General features: G+C 38.6%; 1 protein-coding gene across 4 annotated transcripts in view; it reads left to right on the top strand.

Moving 5' to 3' along the window:
• The first annotated feature begins 2471 nt into the window (after positions 1-2471).
• The window catches only part of RAP1GDS1 (Rap1 GTPase-GDP dissociation stimulator 1), a 147290-nt gene continuing 133894 nt past the window's right edge, over positions 2472-15867 (top strand). For 3 of the 4 annotated variants that reach the window (XM_019801773.2, XM_019801775.2, XM_019801772.2), the window contains exon 1: positions 2473-2669. In XM_019801773.2, coding sequence (XP_019657332.1) covers positions 2666-2669 — 4 coding nt within the window. In that variant the 5' untranslated portion in view covers positions 2473-2665. Of the gene's footprint in view, positions 2670-15867 lie in introns of all 4 variants that reach the window. The other variant, XM_019801774.2, reaches the window with a different exon arrangement.

Below are 15867 nucleotides of genomic sequence, written 5' to 3'. Positions count from 1 at the left end.
AGAAAGGTGAGGTGAGGAGTACTAGCGTTACGTGTGAAAGGGTAGATGTTACACTGGCCCACTTCCACATGTAGCATTGAGTATTGGGTCTCACTACCATCCTACACCAGTGCTTTGGGACTCACTGTGTGCAGCATGCCTAGACAGCCCTGTGGTTTTAATTGGTAGGAGTGCTGAAAGAATGGTTTGTAGATTGAAGCAGAACCAAAAAAGCACTTAAACTAGTGTCACGTGGGAGGTCACAAAGCGCTACTTTGTGTATGCAAAAGAAAGATAGATGTTCTTAGGAATTATTGTAATATATAATTAGAAAAGAAAATAGCAGGCAGAATGAAGCAAGTGAATTTGAGAATCTGGAAGAGATTAATGAATGTTAAGTAAAGAGAAAGACAAAAAGGGGAGCAGCAATACAAAGGCCCAATGGTGATCTGGAAAGGTCCAAAACCAATGCAGAACATGGTAGGGATGTGCGTGTGTATGTGGTGTAACTCGCTTTGGTGTGTTATGGATTGGATCGTTTCCCCTGCAAATTCATATGTTTAAGACCTAACACCCAGTATTCAGAATTTAACCTTATTTGCAAATAGGGTCATAGTGTATATAATTAAATATCAGGTCATACTAGAATAGTTGGGCGCCTAATCTATTGACTGGCATCCTTATGAAAAAGGGCACCACATTTGAACAGACATGCCATGTGAAGATTGTGGAGTTATGCCACCACAAGCCAACAACCTATCCCAAGCTAGGAGAGGACTGGAAGAGAAAGCCTTCCTTAGTGCCTTCAGAGGGAACATGGCCCTGACAACACTTTAATTTCAGACTTCCGGGCCCCTGGAACTGTGAGACAATCAATTTCTATTGGTCTAAGCCACACAATTTGTGATACTTAGTTACAGCAGCCCTAGGAAACTCATTTAGCACTAAGATTATTTTAAGGCAAACACCAAAATCATCCTTGTATCACAGAAAGGGAAAGAATGCATAGGAGTGATGTGCCTGATTGTCTTAGGGATCAGAAAGGCCTAATAGCTTGGACATCTGTAGTTAAATTGTCTTTTCTTGTTTTACCAAACCTCTCTTTTCAATGGTCGTGTTTCATTTTTGTTTTTAGAAAACTCACAATCTGCTCTGCTTAACGAATTTCAAGGCACTTCTGACCTGTGTGCTTGTAGTATCATACAAACGGTAACTGATCTGACCCTAAGAGGGCGTCACGGCTTACGGGAGGGAAAGCACCTTTTCTCAACATTGAATTTAAAGAGTAAAAGTTGAAAGGGAAAAGCAATCTTGACTCAGCTATGCAACATCTCTCTTCCACAGGTTGTACTGCTGACTGCGGCCCTCTCCCCTGCAGGAGTGCGGTCGTTGCTGTCTGGGGAGGGTGACCCGAGTCCTCACAACTAGGAGGGGTCAGGACAAGACAGGGTGCGGAGGAAAGGAAGGTTTCCTTCAGCCTCCCCCCGCAGGCCAGAGGGAAAACCAGCCGCCGCCTGGCGCGCATGCTCAGTCGGGAGGGCGCCGTCCCCAGAGCGCGCCCCGGCTCAGGTTTTCCCCGCAGCTGGGGAGGTGCCGGGAACCGGCCGCGGCCAGGCGGAGCGAGGAAACTCTGGCCGGCTGGCTGGGCGGGGCCGCCGCTCACTCAGCCCGACTTTCATTTTCCTGCCTCGGTAACCTTGTTCGCGCCACCGTCAAAGGGAGCAGGGCGGAACCCGAGGGCACCCTAGTAAGCGGTTTTTCAGGCGTCTCCGGGTTCTGGAGGGCCGCGCCTGTGTAGGAAGAGCACGCTCCCTGAGAAAATCCTGGGGCGGTCCCTCTTCTCGACTGCCCAGACCTCTGTTTTTAAACTAGCCACATCCAAGACAGCCACTATTGCGCCCGCTAAGATTAAGAGCCCTCCCAGCGACCTCCCTCCTGCTCTGTGCCCAGCGGGCCCACAGGCTGCTTTGAAAACGGGCGTCCTCAGGTATCTACCAGAGGCGCGGGCCGCATCGCCTATACGTCCATTCCACCTTCGTTTCACGATGTCCGCTCTGCTTCCCCACCACCTTCCCCGGTCTGAGGCGGCCCAGCGTGTCCTCCGGGAAATTCCCGCCTGTGCAGCCGGGTTGTCCCGTAATGAACACGGGCCCGTTTTCCGGGTGTGGATTGGCGGGGTCGGAGAGCAAGCCGGGGCAAGCCAGACGGTAGCAGTCGGGACTCAGTATCCCAGCGCTCTGCCTTCTCCGGGCCCACCCACCGCAGCTCAGGCGGTAGCCATCAAGCTGCTCCGCGGTGGCTGCGGCGGGTCCGCAAACACGCCCACCCGCACGCTCAGATTCACTTGCCTCGGGAAGTTGGGGGGGAAGGGGTGGAGGCACTGAGCATGCTCCATGGAGAGGGCGGGGCCCTCCCGGGCCACGAGTCGGGGCAGGCGCTCCTCAGGCCGGCTCGGCGTCTCCGCCGCCCGCCCGCTCGGAGCCGCGCCCGCCCCCGCCGCTCGTCCCCGCCGCGGCCGCGCCGCCTGCAGCAGCAGCAGCAGCAGCTGCTCCTCCCCGGCGGCCGCCCCCCGCGGGTCCCTCCCTGGCTGCGGGAGAGACAGAGGTAGAGGGAGGACACAGCGCCGCGCCGCCCGCACCGGAGACCTTCGCCTCGCCCTGTTGGCTCCTCACCTTTTGGGAGAAACATGGGTAAGTCATCCTTCCTCCCCCGTCATCGCCTGACATTTTTCTCTTTCTCGGCGTGTTGCAGGGTGGGAAGCATTTCTCGCGCAAAGTTGCCGGATTTCTCAAATCCACGGGTGTAATACAGTGGCTCTTCCTCCGGGGAGAGTCGGCGCACGCGGAACGCAAGCCGGTCCCCGGGCTGGGAGGGTCCCTTGCGCGGGGTGGGGTCGGGCCGCGGGGCCAGACCGCCGCCCGTCTCTCGGGCACCTCGCTGCCGCTCCTCCCCTCCTCCATTCTTCCTGCCCGAGCCAGTGCCCGGGCACCGGGGTGCCTGCCTCGCGGGCTAGCATCCTCTGCCCCATCCCGGTTTCTCCGGAGGCCACCCGCTTCCTTTCTCCGGCGTCTGCTGGTGTGGAGGCTCGGTCGGACCGCGAGAGAGACCACTTCGTGTAACTTCCCTGTCAGGGCGACCTTTCCCCATCTTGGGGACTGTTCATCCCGAGGCGGGGAAGTGCTAGCAAGTAGTTTGTCAGGGCTATTGTACAACCTGCATGGAAATTATTTTTGATGGGGGAGAACGGACAGCCTCATAGGTTGAAAGGATGACTTGTCAGAGGCCACGAGGAACGTGAGGAAGGATGGATAGAACCGCTAGCTGTTGAATTAGTGTTGGGTGACTACAATGTGCAATATTCCTGTGCTCAGCCCATATTTTTGGTTCCTTCTCCTGTCTACTGTACAAGGAAACGCACCCTGTAGCATGTTACCGAACTTACATGTAATTATTCTTTTCCAGCTTCCCCTGCCTAAATCTACATAATCTGATTTTAGTTCCTTTGTATGTATGGTTAATCTCAAGAAATTGTTTTGGGTTAGATATTTAAAAGCAAATATATTTTCTAAAACTACATATGATTTATCTTAAAAATTTTTCATAACATATTGCTTTAATGTTAAGTTGAGTAATTACAAAAACGTCTGATGAGTTCTGTAATTAAAAGACGAATTTTTTTTTAAATAGTTGCAATTTGGAATACCGTACTTCTACATGTTCGTAGTTTGCTTCCACTCCTATCATGATTTCCTCTTTTTAAAATTTGCTCCATTGGCATCTGTCAACTCGGACTTTTCCCACCCCTTCCGTGCAAGTTATTTTAAGCCTACAATGAATGTGGTTCTTTCATCTGTCAATAGAGTACTCAACACGTCTAGAGTTCAGTCATGGCAACTCAGAATCTTCAAGGAAGTATCTAAATCTACAAATGGTGTCGGTGGAGTTTACTGGAAAACAGATGCTCCAAGCTGTTTCAGACCTTTGGCCGTATATTGGGAAGAGGCTAGTGTTGCAGGAGGAGGTGGTATGAATGAAAAATGAATCTATGGCCCTGAATTTTATTTTCAGTTCAGTTTTTTTTCCCTTTTAATGCACTGTTGGTATGCTGAACAGATTTATGTAAAATTGGGTGACACATACGTACCTAGCTTTTCTCTAGGAGTAGAATTTTAAATGAATGTTAATACAGATTATTGGACATGTGGATTTTCCTTGAACATAAAAAAATTTTCTGCTTAATTATAGGCCACAATTTTGGCCTGTAAAATACATTTGCCCATGTTTCAAGGTAATCTAAAAAATCCATTTAAATAAAATTTTAACTTACATGTTGAGTCAGAATCTTTTCAGTAGAAAAAAAATCAATTCTGTTGCAATACTTATGATTAAAAATACTTAAAACAAATAAAATTATTTATTTAAAAATAATAGGTTTTCAAAATCTTGAATATTATTGCTTGATTTCAAAGAATGATCAGATAGAAACCCATCTCTCATTTGAAGCTTCTTGTATACTCTGATTAAACCAGTCTCTCCTCATAGCATTCTGTACCTTGTTGGAGGCTTTAAAGCACTTACATAATCTTATAATGGAGTTGTTTGTGTGTGTGTTGTGCATTTAGTCATGAGTTCCAGAAGATGTAAATTATGTCTTACTAATTTTTGTGTACCCCACAGTGCTTTTCACATAGTAGATATTCAGTAAATCTTTGGTAAATTCACTGTTGAACTTAAAGCCTATCTATTATTTTCAGTTTATGAACCCGAAAGTATGGGTTCTGAACATTCAGATTGGTAGATATTATGGAGTTTTGGAGGAATTGGGAACAGAGAGGTATAATTATACTATGAGTATTCTTCTTGCTAAAAAAAAAAAAAAAAGAAAGTTGGGTTGTCTCAGTGGTATGGGTTTTGAGATAGCCTCTAGGCAAATCATTTTCTTCTGCACTGCTGTCTTCCATGGTAAGGTGGTTTAGTGTGTGATCACTAAGTACATGCAATAACGTAAAATTGAAAACTTGTAAAGCAGTTTCATATTCTGAGCCAAGGAAGTTATAACAATTGATACATACATAAGGGGTACCCTGATTGATGGTAGGAAAAAATCACTTTTTAAAGTCTTTCCAAGAAATAAGGTGGTTCGAGAAAAATATTCTCATGGCAGTGATTTTTCTCTGTAAGACAGTGAAGGAAACTTCCTGTATAGTCTTATGGGACATGGCTATAATATATATCTTATTATAAATTCAGTATATACTTAATATTTATTAAATATTAACCATGTGCAATGTATTATGGGAGGACCGAGATGAATAAGACATTCATACTTCAAGTCGCATATAACCTTCATAGGAATGATATGATACATACATAGATAGCTATAATAGAAAGAAAATGTAAGTGATATAAAAGACCTTTACATGTATTATAGATTTAGGGCACGGACAGAAGGTTTTAGAAAAATGATGTTATTTTAACCAAAGGTTGGTTAAGCTTCTGAGAGGTAGAAATGAGTGGAGAGTGTTAATCAGGATGGTGGTTGACAGGAGAGAAATGACACAAATGAAGATATAGAGATAGGGAACAATCAAGGAGTTTCAAGATAATTAAAGAGCCGTGTTTGGCTGGAGCAAAAGGTAAGGTAAGAGTGGGTGACAGAGAGGAAAAACTATTTATAGGTAAAGACCAGACAATGGAGGACCTTAAATGCCAAGTTGAAGTTTTCAAACTTTGACTTGTCTATTGAGGGACAATGAAACATTTTTATATAGTTAAGTGATGGATCACATCTGTGGTTTTGGAAAATTAATCTGTTAGTTGAGTGAGGGATGGGTTAGATGAGAAAATAGAGAAGTTTGGATGAAAACGTTTACTGACCTGAACTAGGCTGTGGCAACGGGAATAGAATGTTGCAAATAGAGAACAGGATTTACTTGCCAACCAGTTGAATATAGAATCGAGAAAGGAGACATATAGTATCGCCTGGGCAATAAAGAGAATGCAGAACTATTAATATATATTTAATCCATTGCAAGAGGAAACATGAATAGTCAATTTCGGACCTGATGAGTTGGACTGTTTAGTTTGTCATTTAGATTCTGTGCTCTTTGATGATAGGGACTCTCACTAGGTTTTGAATACATTTTTAACAGTGCCTGGCACATAGTAGCCATGCAGTAAACATTTTTTGACTGACTGAAACTAGGTAAAAAATATTTAACAGTTATTTTAACTTTTAAGAGAGGATTTGAACTAGAGATCTGGAAGTTATCCATAAATATCCTGATATGATATTTCAAGTTAGGTAGGAAGTTAAGAGGCAACAGAGAGAAAAAAAATTTGTCCAAGGTTAAGAATCTTGAGGAATGATCCATTGTTAGGGAAGAAGAGTAGAACGATTTGATGCTGAAAGAGAAGTAGGTAGGAGTGAAAGACTAGAATTGGCATGTGGCTAGTTTCATTAAAGACTGAATGGTCAATAATGTCCATTGCTTCAGAACAGAGTGGTAAGTGGATCCACGTTGATGTGATTTGATTAGGATATTACCCAGGATATTTTCAAAAAAGCAGCTTTAAAAGGTAGAGTAAATATGGAGGTCAATTGTAGAGGCTAACCGAGTAATGAGTAAGTGGAACTAAGAATTCACTATGTATTCATGCATAGGTCATCCCTTGACCTATTTAAAGATTTCTTTAAACATTTTCAAAATGTTGCACTTTACATAGAATGATACATGCTATTTTTTTGCCTGACAATAATTTGTTATCTCACCATAGTGCTTCATATTTCTTTGGCATACCATTTTTTATGCCATTATGTCTTAGTATAGAATACTTTTTATATTTGCAGTATTTGTCATAGAGTGAGCTTAGAAATAGTTTTGTAATTTTACATGGCATTTTACATAAAATATACTCTTTACTGATGAATGGTTTTATCACGTTTTATTTCCTATTAGTCTTTGTGAATTTGGGATTTCTCCAGTTATATTTATGCCTCTTATTATACCCTTAATTCCTGGAGTTTTGTTTTTCTCTATAAATACATACTAGCTTTATAGAGAAATCTTTTTTTTTTCCCCTCTTGTATTTTTAAGTCCAGGAATGGTTTCACAGATAAATGTAAAAAATAGTACTTTTACTTGGTTTTTTGTGAATTAGAGTGATAGGATTTTTTTTGTAAAGTTGTAATCAGTAAAATTTATTATTTTAAAAGAGCATAGATGACAGATTGACTAGTTCAACAGTTTTTCTTATGTTGGCATTCTATCAACATACATTATATCTAGGTCCCATATACCTATTTTTTTTATATGGGAAAAGGGTTAAATTCACTATCTTTGGTAAAGTCATATTCTGAAGTCTCTAGTACTACTGTATGGAAAGTTATAATAATGTTAATTAATTTTGAGAACTATAGAGTTTTAACTTTCACAATGGAATGTTGGAGCTTCTAGGTGTCTTTGGGGAAAATAGTGTGGTTTCCCTCTTGAGATTCCAGGTCACCTGAATTTGAACTTGGCATTTCTGACATTATTGGTGGCACCAGCATTGGCCATAAGAATCACCTAAATTTTTAATACTCAAACATCAGGAGGAGTGGAGAGGGAAGATCCACTCCTTTGAGAACTTCGTGTTAATTTTAGATAATCAGAGGTTCAGATAATTTATACTTTCCTAGACATTTAACTTGGCAAATAGTTCTTTCTTGTGGAGAGAAGAGCAATAATAAATGAAGATATCAGTAGGTTATGAAGTCTATTTTGGTTATAAAATTCTATGATTCCTTGGAACTGAGCTTTGAAGTATACTCAGTATCATTGTCTTAAATATGGTATAATCATCCTTATATAATTCATTTTTCTTTAGTGTTCAAAGGGTAATGTCTACTTGAGGCACTTCAGGGTTTGAACAGCCAGTTAGCTTTGTCTAACTAGGTGGCCCAAAATACCATTACTCATACTGGCTAAGGTATGAATGCTGAATTCAAATTGCAGAGTAATGTCATTCTGTCAGTGTGTATATTTATAAAACTTTTGTTGCTAAAACCATTCTAGGAGTTAAAAGTGAGAATTAGGATAGTGATAAGTAGAAGTGGTTAAATTGAGCTGTAGCTTACAAACTCCAAAGTCCTTCTAACTTTTTGTACACAAAATGAATTTTTTGCGTGTGAGCTCTGTATCTGTCCTCTGCTCTAAAGGCTATTTTTGCTTTATTTTGTCCGTATGTATAACTACTGTCTATATGCTATTAGTCTCTACATATGTCTGTATATATATTACTAAATATATATGCTTACATATACTATAGGCGTACATACATGTAAGCGTATATATTTCATAATATAGGTTATTACATATGTTATATATAATGTGTAGACACTATAATGTATGGGCTATATGTAGGCACTATATATTATACATGTATAGATTATAATATATGTAGGCACATATATATGTATGGGCTATCTTTTTATCTAGGAGATTATTAAATATTTCTACATGCATAGTTAATACAAGTTCATTCAGTTCAAAACCAAATTCATTGTGCAGTTTTTAATAATGATTAACTAGAGGGGTGATGGTTAATGTTTAACCAAAAGCCATTCTCTCAAAAAGCCCTGATCTGTGGTGGTTGTTGATATCTGTGAATGCATAGTTGGGAAGATACAAGCTGCAGCACACCATTATATAGTAGATCCACCATATAAATATAATAACCTTATGAGCACAGATAATAGTAAAATGTAGTAAAATAATTAAGTAGTAATGAGTTTTGAATATTAATACCTTTGTTTTAACATAACTTATTTAGGTTTATAAAATTTAATTTTTAGTAATGGCTGTTTTAATAATTGCCTCATAAAATTCCTAAAAATTTAATGATCATGTCTCAGGGGCTGGTACAAGGGATTTTTACTATACAAATGAATTAATAATTACCATTTATTATCATTTAATAAGAATTATTGATATCAATTATGTTAAGTTTTACATTTTTTCATATTTTTAAAATTTAATTTGAATCTTTTCAACAATTCTATGAAATAGGTGACACTGTCCCCATTTTACTGATTCAAAGAATTAAATAATTTATCCAGGGGGAGAGAACTAAGTCTCTAAAGTCCTGTTTTAGAGCAGTGATTTTCAAACTCTAGCTTGCTTAAGAATCAAGGATCGGCTCTTAAAAAAAAAAAAACAATTACTAGGCCCACCCTCAGAAATTTTGATTCTGTAGGTGTTGGGTGGGCTGAGAATTTGCATTGTCAAGACACTGGCAGATGATGTTGCCCTTTCAATAGCATCGCGGGCATAGAGCCTAGGTCTGCAGACTTTTTACGTAAATGGCCAGATGGTAAGTATTTTAGGCTTTGCAGGCCAAGAGGCAAAATCAAAGATATTACATAGATAAAAGAGAAATACATGATGAGAGAAAACAAATATCCACAAATACTTTGCTGACCACATTCAAAATACAACACTAAGTGAACGTAAGTTATTGCAATACAGATGTACTAATGAAAATATTATAATTCTGTTTTTCAGATAGCATTTCACTTAATTGGGATTCAGTTACCCTATCATCAGAATTGATCCAGATGTTAATTTGTTAATGCAGATCTGTAATGTGATTTAATGGATTTTGTCTTTGCACCATGTTTTCACACAGATAGATACTGCCAAATACTATCAGTCATTAGCATATGATTTTATTAATGAGCATATTCATTTCTATGGGAGGAATTTATGGAATTCTTTTAGATTCTTCTCTTGATATTTGCTATTTAGCATGCCACTACATTGCAGATTAACCACTTCCAACAGAAAGATAGAAGCTCCTTAGTTGCTTAGTTAAGTGGATTTTGATGTATAGAAGTTTCTTTTGCATTTGAAATGAGGTCTGAAAAACACTGCTGTAACAGTAGCTTGGGCTCGCGAAATATATGTTACAAATTTGTATATGCATGGAGATCTTATTTTAACATATGACCGCACAAGAAGTATATATAACAGATTGATGGTTACTTGTGTTTCCAGCAGTCTTTTCAAAATGACTTAACATAGTTTAAGTTTCTCATATAAGCACTATTTCGCCTTGATCTTCAGGTCAAATTTTAGGAAACATCAAATCAGCAGCAAATCTAATTTCCAGAGGCATTCATTGTTTGATAATTGTGGTTAAAGGCATTTCTTTTTTTTTTCCTCCTAGAAATTCCATCTAACCTTTGAGCTAAAAAATCACAATAAAACTCTACCATTGATTGCTAAGCCATTAAACTGTTGTGTGATGAGGCAAGTCAGGGTATTTGGCTTCTACTTCTTATCAAAGTACACAGAACTGATGATACTTACTTCTATGAGAATGAATGAAGTTGATACTACTGGTTCAATAATACATGGTAGTTTAAAATATTTTCTTCATAAAATGGCTGCTGATGAATAATATAATGAAGAACCATAGGCTTTAAATACCTTATATTTCACAGACTTTGTAAGTTTGTTCAGCTAAGCCTTTTTCTATTCGTCACATTTTTATCACCATCAGTTGTAACACATCTTAGCAGATTCCACTTCAGGTTGTACTGAATTAATTTATGTCCTCAACTTTAAAAATAATCTTGCCTATTACTGCTCTGTGAGACTCTTTGTTGAGGCTGATTCTTTAGTTGTTTCATGCTTGGCATCAGTGTTCCAAAAACAACATTAAGTAGTATCACTAATGTCTGTCAACTCATCAAAAACCAAGGAAAATCTTTCAAAATCATTTGCTTTGCTTTTTGGTTGAATATTGATATTGCTCCCAGTGTTCTTAACTCTTCAAGTAGCTATCATCATAGAAAGGCTATTCTTAAACAGTTGTCACCCCCCCTCCCCGCCCCCGAAATATTTCTTTGGTTGTTGTAGTCAAAACACAGTTCAGCTCGCCATGAGTAAACAGCTTTCTTTGCTTGGTTAATAAGTGAGCCACTCAGAAACTTACTTTGTAGCTGCATTTTCGTTTTTTTTGTTTTTTGTTTTGTTTTGTTTTGTTTTAAAGATTTTATTTATTTATTCGACAGAGATAGAGACAGCCAGAGAGAGAGGGATCACAAGCAGGGGGAGTGGGAGAGGAAGAAGCAGGCTTAGTGGAGGAGCCTGATGTGGGGCTCGATCCCATAACGCCGGGATCACGCCCTGAGCCGAAGGCAGACGCTTAACCGCTGTGCCACCCAGGCGCCCCTGCATTTTCGTTTTTTATTTTTGTAAAGAAATTCGGCTGTGATGAACTACTGTGTTTTATATTTTCTAATATCTCTGACAATTACTTTCCTAAGAATTGTGAATATGATGAATGCTTAGTCTGGTAATATAGGTGTAGTATTTTTCTAACATAGCTATAGTGTCATTGCATGATACATTGGTTTGCTATCTAATTCAATAACAAAATAATCCACACAGCACTTAAAATGCCTTAAAAGCATACATTTGAAGTATATGGTTCCTGTTTTGACTTAATGATCAAAATGAAGTGTTGTGATATGACAATACGCTTGGCATTCGAAACAATGGGCAGCCATAACTGTGTCACTGTAATTTGTAGTACATCATACAGCAGTGTAAACTCGTGACAGTGCTACAAATGGTTTCTATCCACCTACTCAACTCTGCCATCATAACACGAACACAGCTATAAACACTAAAAGGAGTGAGTTGTGTTCTAGTAAAACTTTGTTTTTGGACACTGAAGTTTGAATTTCATATAATTTGCACATCAAGAAATATATTTCTCTTTTGATTTTATTCAACCATTTACAAATGTAAAACTGTTTTACCCTTACTGCTTATTTCTGGTACAGAATAATGCTATTCTACCTCACCTTTACCCAATACTTTTAAAGCCTGTGAATTCCCTAGCTTGGTGAATAGTATCACCACCCATCCAGTCAATCATTCCTGAAATCTAGTCCTATTTCTAATATACATTGGGTTCCCTAAATTCTAACAAGTCTACCTCTTTGAATCAGCCTTCTCTTCTCTCTACTGTAAACATGCCAGTTCCGGGTTTTATCACCCCTTCTTGAGACCATTTCATTCTTCTGTAACAGATGGTCTTTCCACCAGCGTTTCCCCTCTTAACCAGTTTTTACATGCTGCTAGAGTACTCTGTTTAAAAGATGAATTTGATTATATCGCTTCTTAATTTTTTTTTTAATAGCTTCGTAACACGTATAGCAGGGTGCCCAAACTCAAATGAAGAAACTGTTTGATTAAGGAGAGTTAAATGGCAATCTTTTGACACAGGTGCATGCCCCCCCCCCTGCATATTACATCGAAAAGAATATTTTTTTATTTCCATAAAGATGTAAGCTTTCTCTCATTTTTTTTTTTTTGAAAATTGTCTTTCATTTTCTCACTTTTGGTAAAAGACAAAAGTGAGAAAAGTATTTCTCTACCATAATAAGAACAGCAATGAAAGCGTGGGTAATGGCAACTAACACTGGGTCTCAATGTGGAGATACAACAGGAAATGGTGGGACTATGGCAAACTGGAGGGTATGTGCCCCTAAAAGAGGGGTTCCTTACTCAAATGTAACCATTTTTGCCATGTAGGAATGTGGACCCAGGGAAGCCGGATTTTGGGACTTTTAAAAGAAACCAGAAGTTAGATTTTTATCTAGATACGGTTGGCCCTTAAACAACATGGAAGTTAGTGGCATGTACCTCCCACAGAATAAAAAATTCACGTAATGTTTGATTCTCCCAAAAACTTAACTACTAATAACCTGTTGACTGGAAACCTTACTGAGAACAGTCAATTAACACATATTTTGTATGTTATGTGTATTATATACTCTATTCTTATGATAAGATAAGCTAGAGAAAATAAAATGTTACTAAGAAAATCATAAGGAAGAGAAAATGTATTTACAGTGCTGTACTGTATTTATTGAAAAAAAAACGTAAGTGGACCTGTGTGGTTCAAATCTGTGTTGTTCAAAGGTTGACTGGACTTAAGATTATTTATGGTTTTTGTAATTGTAAGATCCAGGGCCTCAAACAATGATATCATGGGTCTGTCTTTTTCTGTCCAGGGTACAGAACACCGGTCAGAACCTCAGGTCAGTGAGGTTAAGAGACATGCCCAAGTTCACACATTGAGTTAGGGGTTGTGTCAGATCTAGAATCTTGATTTCCTAATCTTTTTTTTTTTTTTTAAAGATTTTATTTATTTATTTGACAGAGATAGAGACAGCCAGTGAGAGAGGGAACACAAGCAGGGGGAGTGGGAGAGGAAGAAGCAGGCTCATAGCAGAGGAGCCTGATGTGGGGCTCGATCCCATAACGCCGGGATCACGCCCTGAGCCGAAGGCAGACGCTCAACCGCTGTGCCACCCAGGCGCCCCCAGATTAATTTTTTTAAAAAGATAGTGTACCAATTATGTCATTCTCCTCAATAATTTAATACTGCTTCAACTGCCTATCTATTGAGTCGAAACTCTGCTTAGCTTTCAAAATCCATAGAAATCTGCTACCTTTCCTGTATTTCTTACTCTCTCTGAAATACATCTTCCTTTGATCATCACTGACCCTGAAATATTCTTCATTAGTGACACCAGTCAGTATACCTCTGTTCATGTTATTCCTCCTTCTAGAATAACTTCTTTTTTCCTCTCTTCTTATTCATTCTCCATAATCTAGCTCATGAAGACTGCTTCTAACCTCTCCTACCAACCTCTCATTTCTCTGGACACCTCTCACTTCTTGGACTCCTGTAACACATTCAGTAATATAATTTTAGTCACTCAGTGTTCATATTTCTTGTTGGCGTTCAGTAATACTTGTTTGTTCAAGTCAAACAGACTTAGGTCAATCTTATTTAACAGCATTATCCTATAGTGATTATAGGCATGTTTATAATAGGGCTTGCAAACTAGCAGCCAGTGGGCCAAATATACTTTGCCAGATAGATTTTGTTAGGGAAGTTTTAGAAATTGAAATTAGTTGTCAACATTTAAGTATCAGGAAATTTCTAATAGAAATCTGTTTGTGAAGTTTTCTTGAAAAATTAAAAATTTACGATCCCTGAGGCTGCATTCCTATTGGTGACAGTTAATGATATTTTTTCTTAGGCAGGGTACGAGGTCCCCAGGACCATACTTCTTCCTATTATCATAAATGCTACGAACTTCACTCAGTCCTCTATCTGGCTCTTGAAGGTATTTGTTTATCTGTTTATTTTTATTTTCTACTTTAGGTTTTTTTTCTTTGACTATAATTGACACACGATGTTACATTAGCTTTAGGTGCACAACATAGTGATTCAGTTTCTCTATATGTTATGCTGTGCTCATCACAAGTGTAGCTACCATCTGTCACCGTACAAAGCTATTTACAATATCATTGTCTATATTCTATTCTGTGCTTTTTATTCCCATGATTTATTCATCCCGTAACCAGAAGCCTGCATCTCCCATTTCCCTTTATCCATTTTTCCCATACCCCTTTCGTCTGGCAACTATCATTTTGTTTTCTGTATTAATAGGTCTGAGTCTGCTTTTTGTTCATTTATTTATTTATTTTTTTTAGATTACACATATGAGTGAAATCATACTGTATTTGTCTTTCTCAGTCTGATTTAATTCACTTAGCATAATACCCTCTAGGTCCATCCATGTGGTCGCAGATGGCAAGATCTCTTTTTTTATGGCTGCATAATACTCGTGTGTGTGTGTGTGTACACACACCCCATCTTCCTTATCCATTCATTTCTCCATGGACACTTAGGTTGCTTCCATATCTTGACTATTGTAAATACTGCAGTAAACATAGGGGTGTGCATATCTTTTCAAAATAATATTTTTGTGTTCATTCGGTCAATACCTACTTGTGGAATTACTGGATTTTATGGTATTTCTATTTTTAATTTTTTGAGGAACTTCCTTACTGTTTCCTACAGTGGCTGTCCCAACTTATATCCCCACCAATATTGCACAAATGTTCCTTTTTCTCCCTATCCTCGCCAACACTTGTTATTTCTTGTGATTTTTATTTTAGCCATTCTGACAGGTATAAGGTGATATTTCACTGTGGTTTTGATATGCATTTCCCTAATGGTTAGTGATGTTGAGCATCTTTTCACGTGTCTGCTGGCCATCTGTATGTCTTTGGAGAAATGTGTGTTTGTGTCTTCTGCCCAGTTTTTAATAGGATTATTTGTTTTGTGGTGTTGAGTGTGTAAGTTCTTTATATATTTTGAATATTAAAAGCCCTTATCATATATATCATATATATCATTTACAGGTATCTTCTACCATTCAGTAGGTTGTCTTTTTGTTTTGTCGATTGTTTCCTTCACTGTGTAAAAGCTTTTTATTTCGATGTAGTCCCAATAGCTTATTTTTGCTTTTGTTGCCCTTGGCTTAGGTGACATATCTAGAAAAATGTTGCTGTGTTGCTGTGGTCAATATCAGAGATATTATTCCTCACGCTCTTCTAGAGCTTTCATGGTTTCAGGTCTCATATTTAGATCTTTAATCAGTTTTGAGTTTATTTGGGGGTATGTTGTTAGAGAGTGCTATAGTTTCATTCCTTTGCATGTAGCTGTCTAGTTTTCCCAGCACTATTTATTGAAAAGACTGTTTTTTCCTTATTGTATGTTCTTTCCTCTTTCCTCTTTCGTCATAGAATGACTATATAATATATAACAATATATAACATATAATATTAACTAATTATATTGTGGGTTTATTTCTGGGCTTTCTGTTCTTTTCCATTGATCTGTTTTTGTGCCAGTACCATACTGTTTTGGTTGGAGCAGCTTTGTAGTGTATCTTGAAATCTGGAATTATGATACTGCCAGCTTTGTTCTTTCTCAAGATTACTTTGGCTGTTCAGTCTTTTGTTCATA

The sequence above is a fragment of the Ailuropoda melanoleuca genome, chromosome 11 (assembly GCF_002007445.2).
Source record: "Ailuropoda melanoleuca isolate Jingjing chromosome 11, ASM200744v2, whole genome shotgun sequence".
NCBI lineage: Eukaryota > Metazoa > Chordata > Mammalia > Carnivora > Ursidae > Ailuropoda > Ailuropoda melanoleuca.
This window is presented reverse-complemented; position numbering and strand designations above follow the sequence as displayed.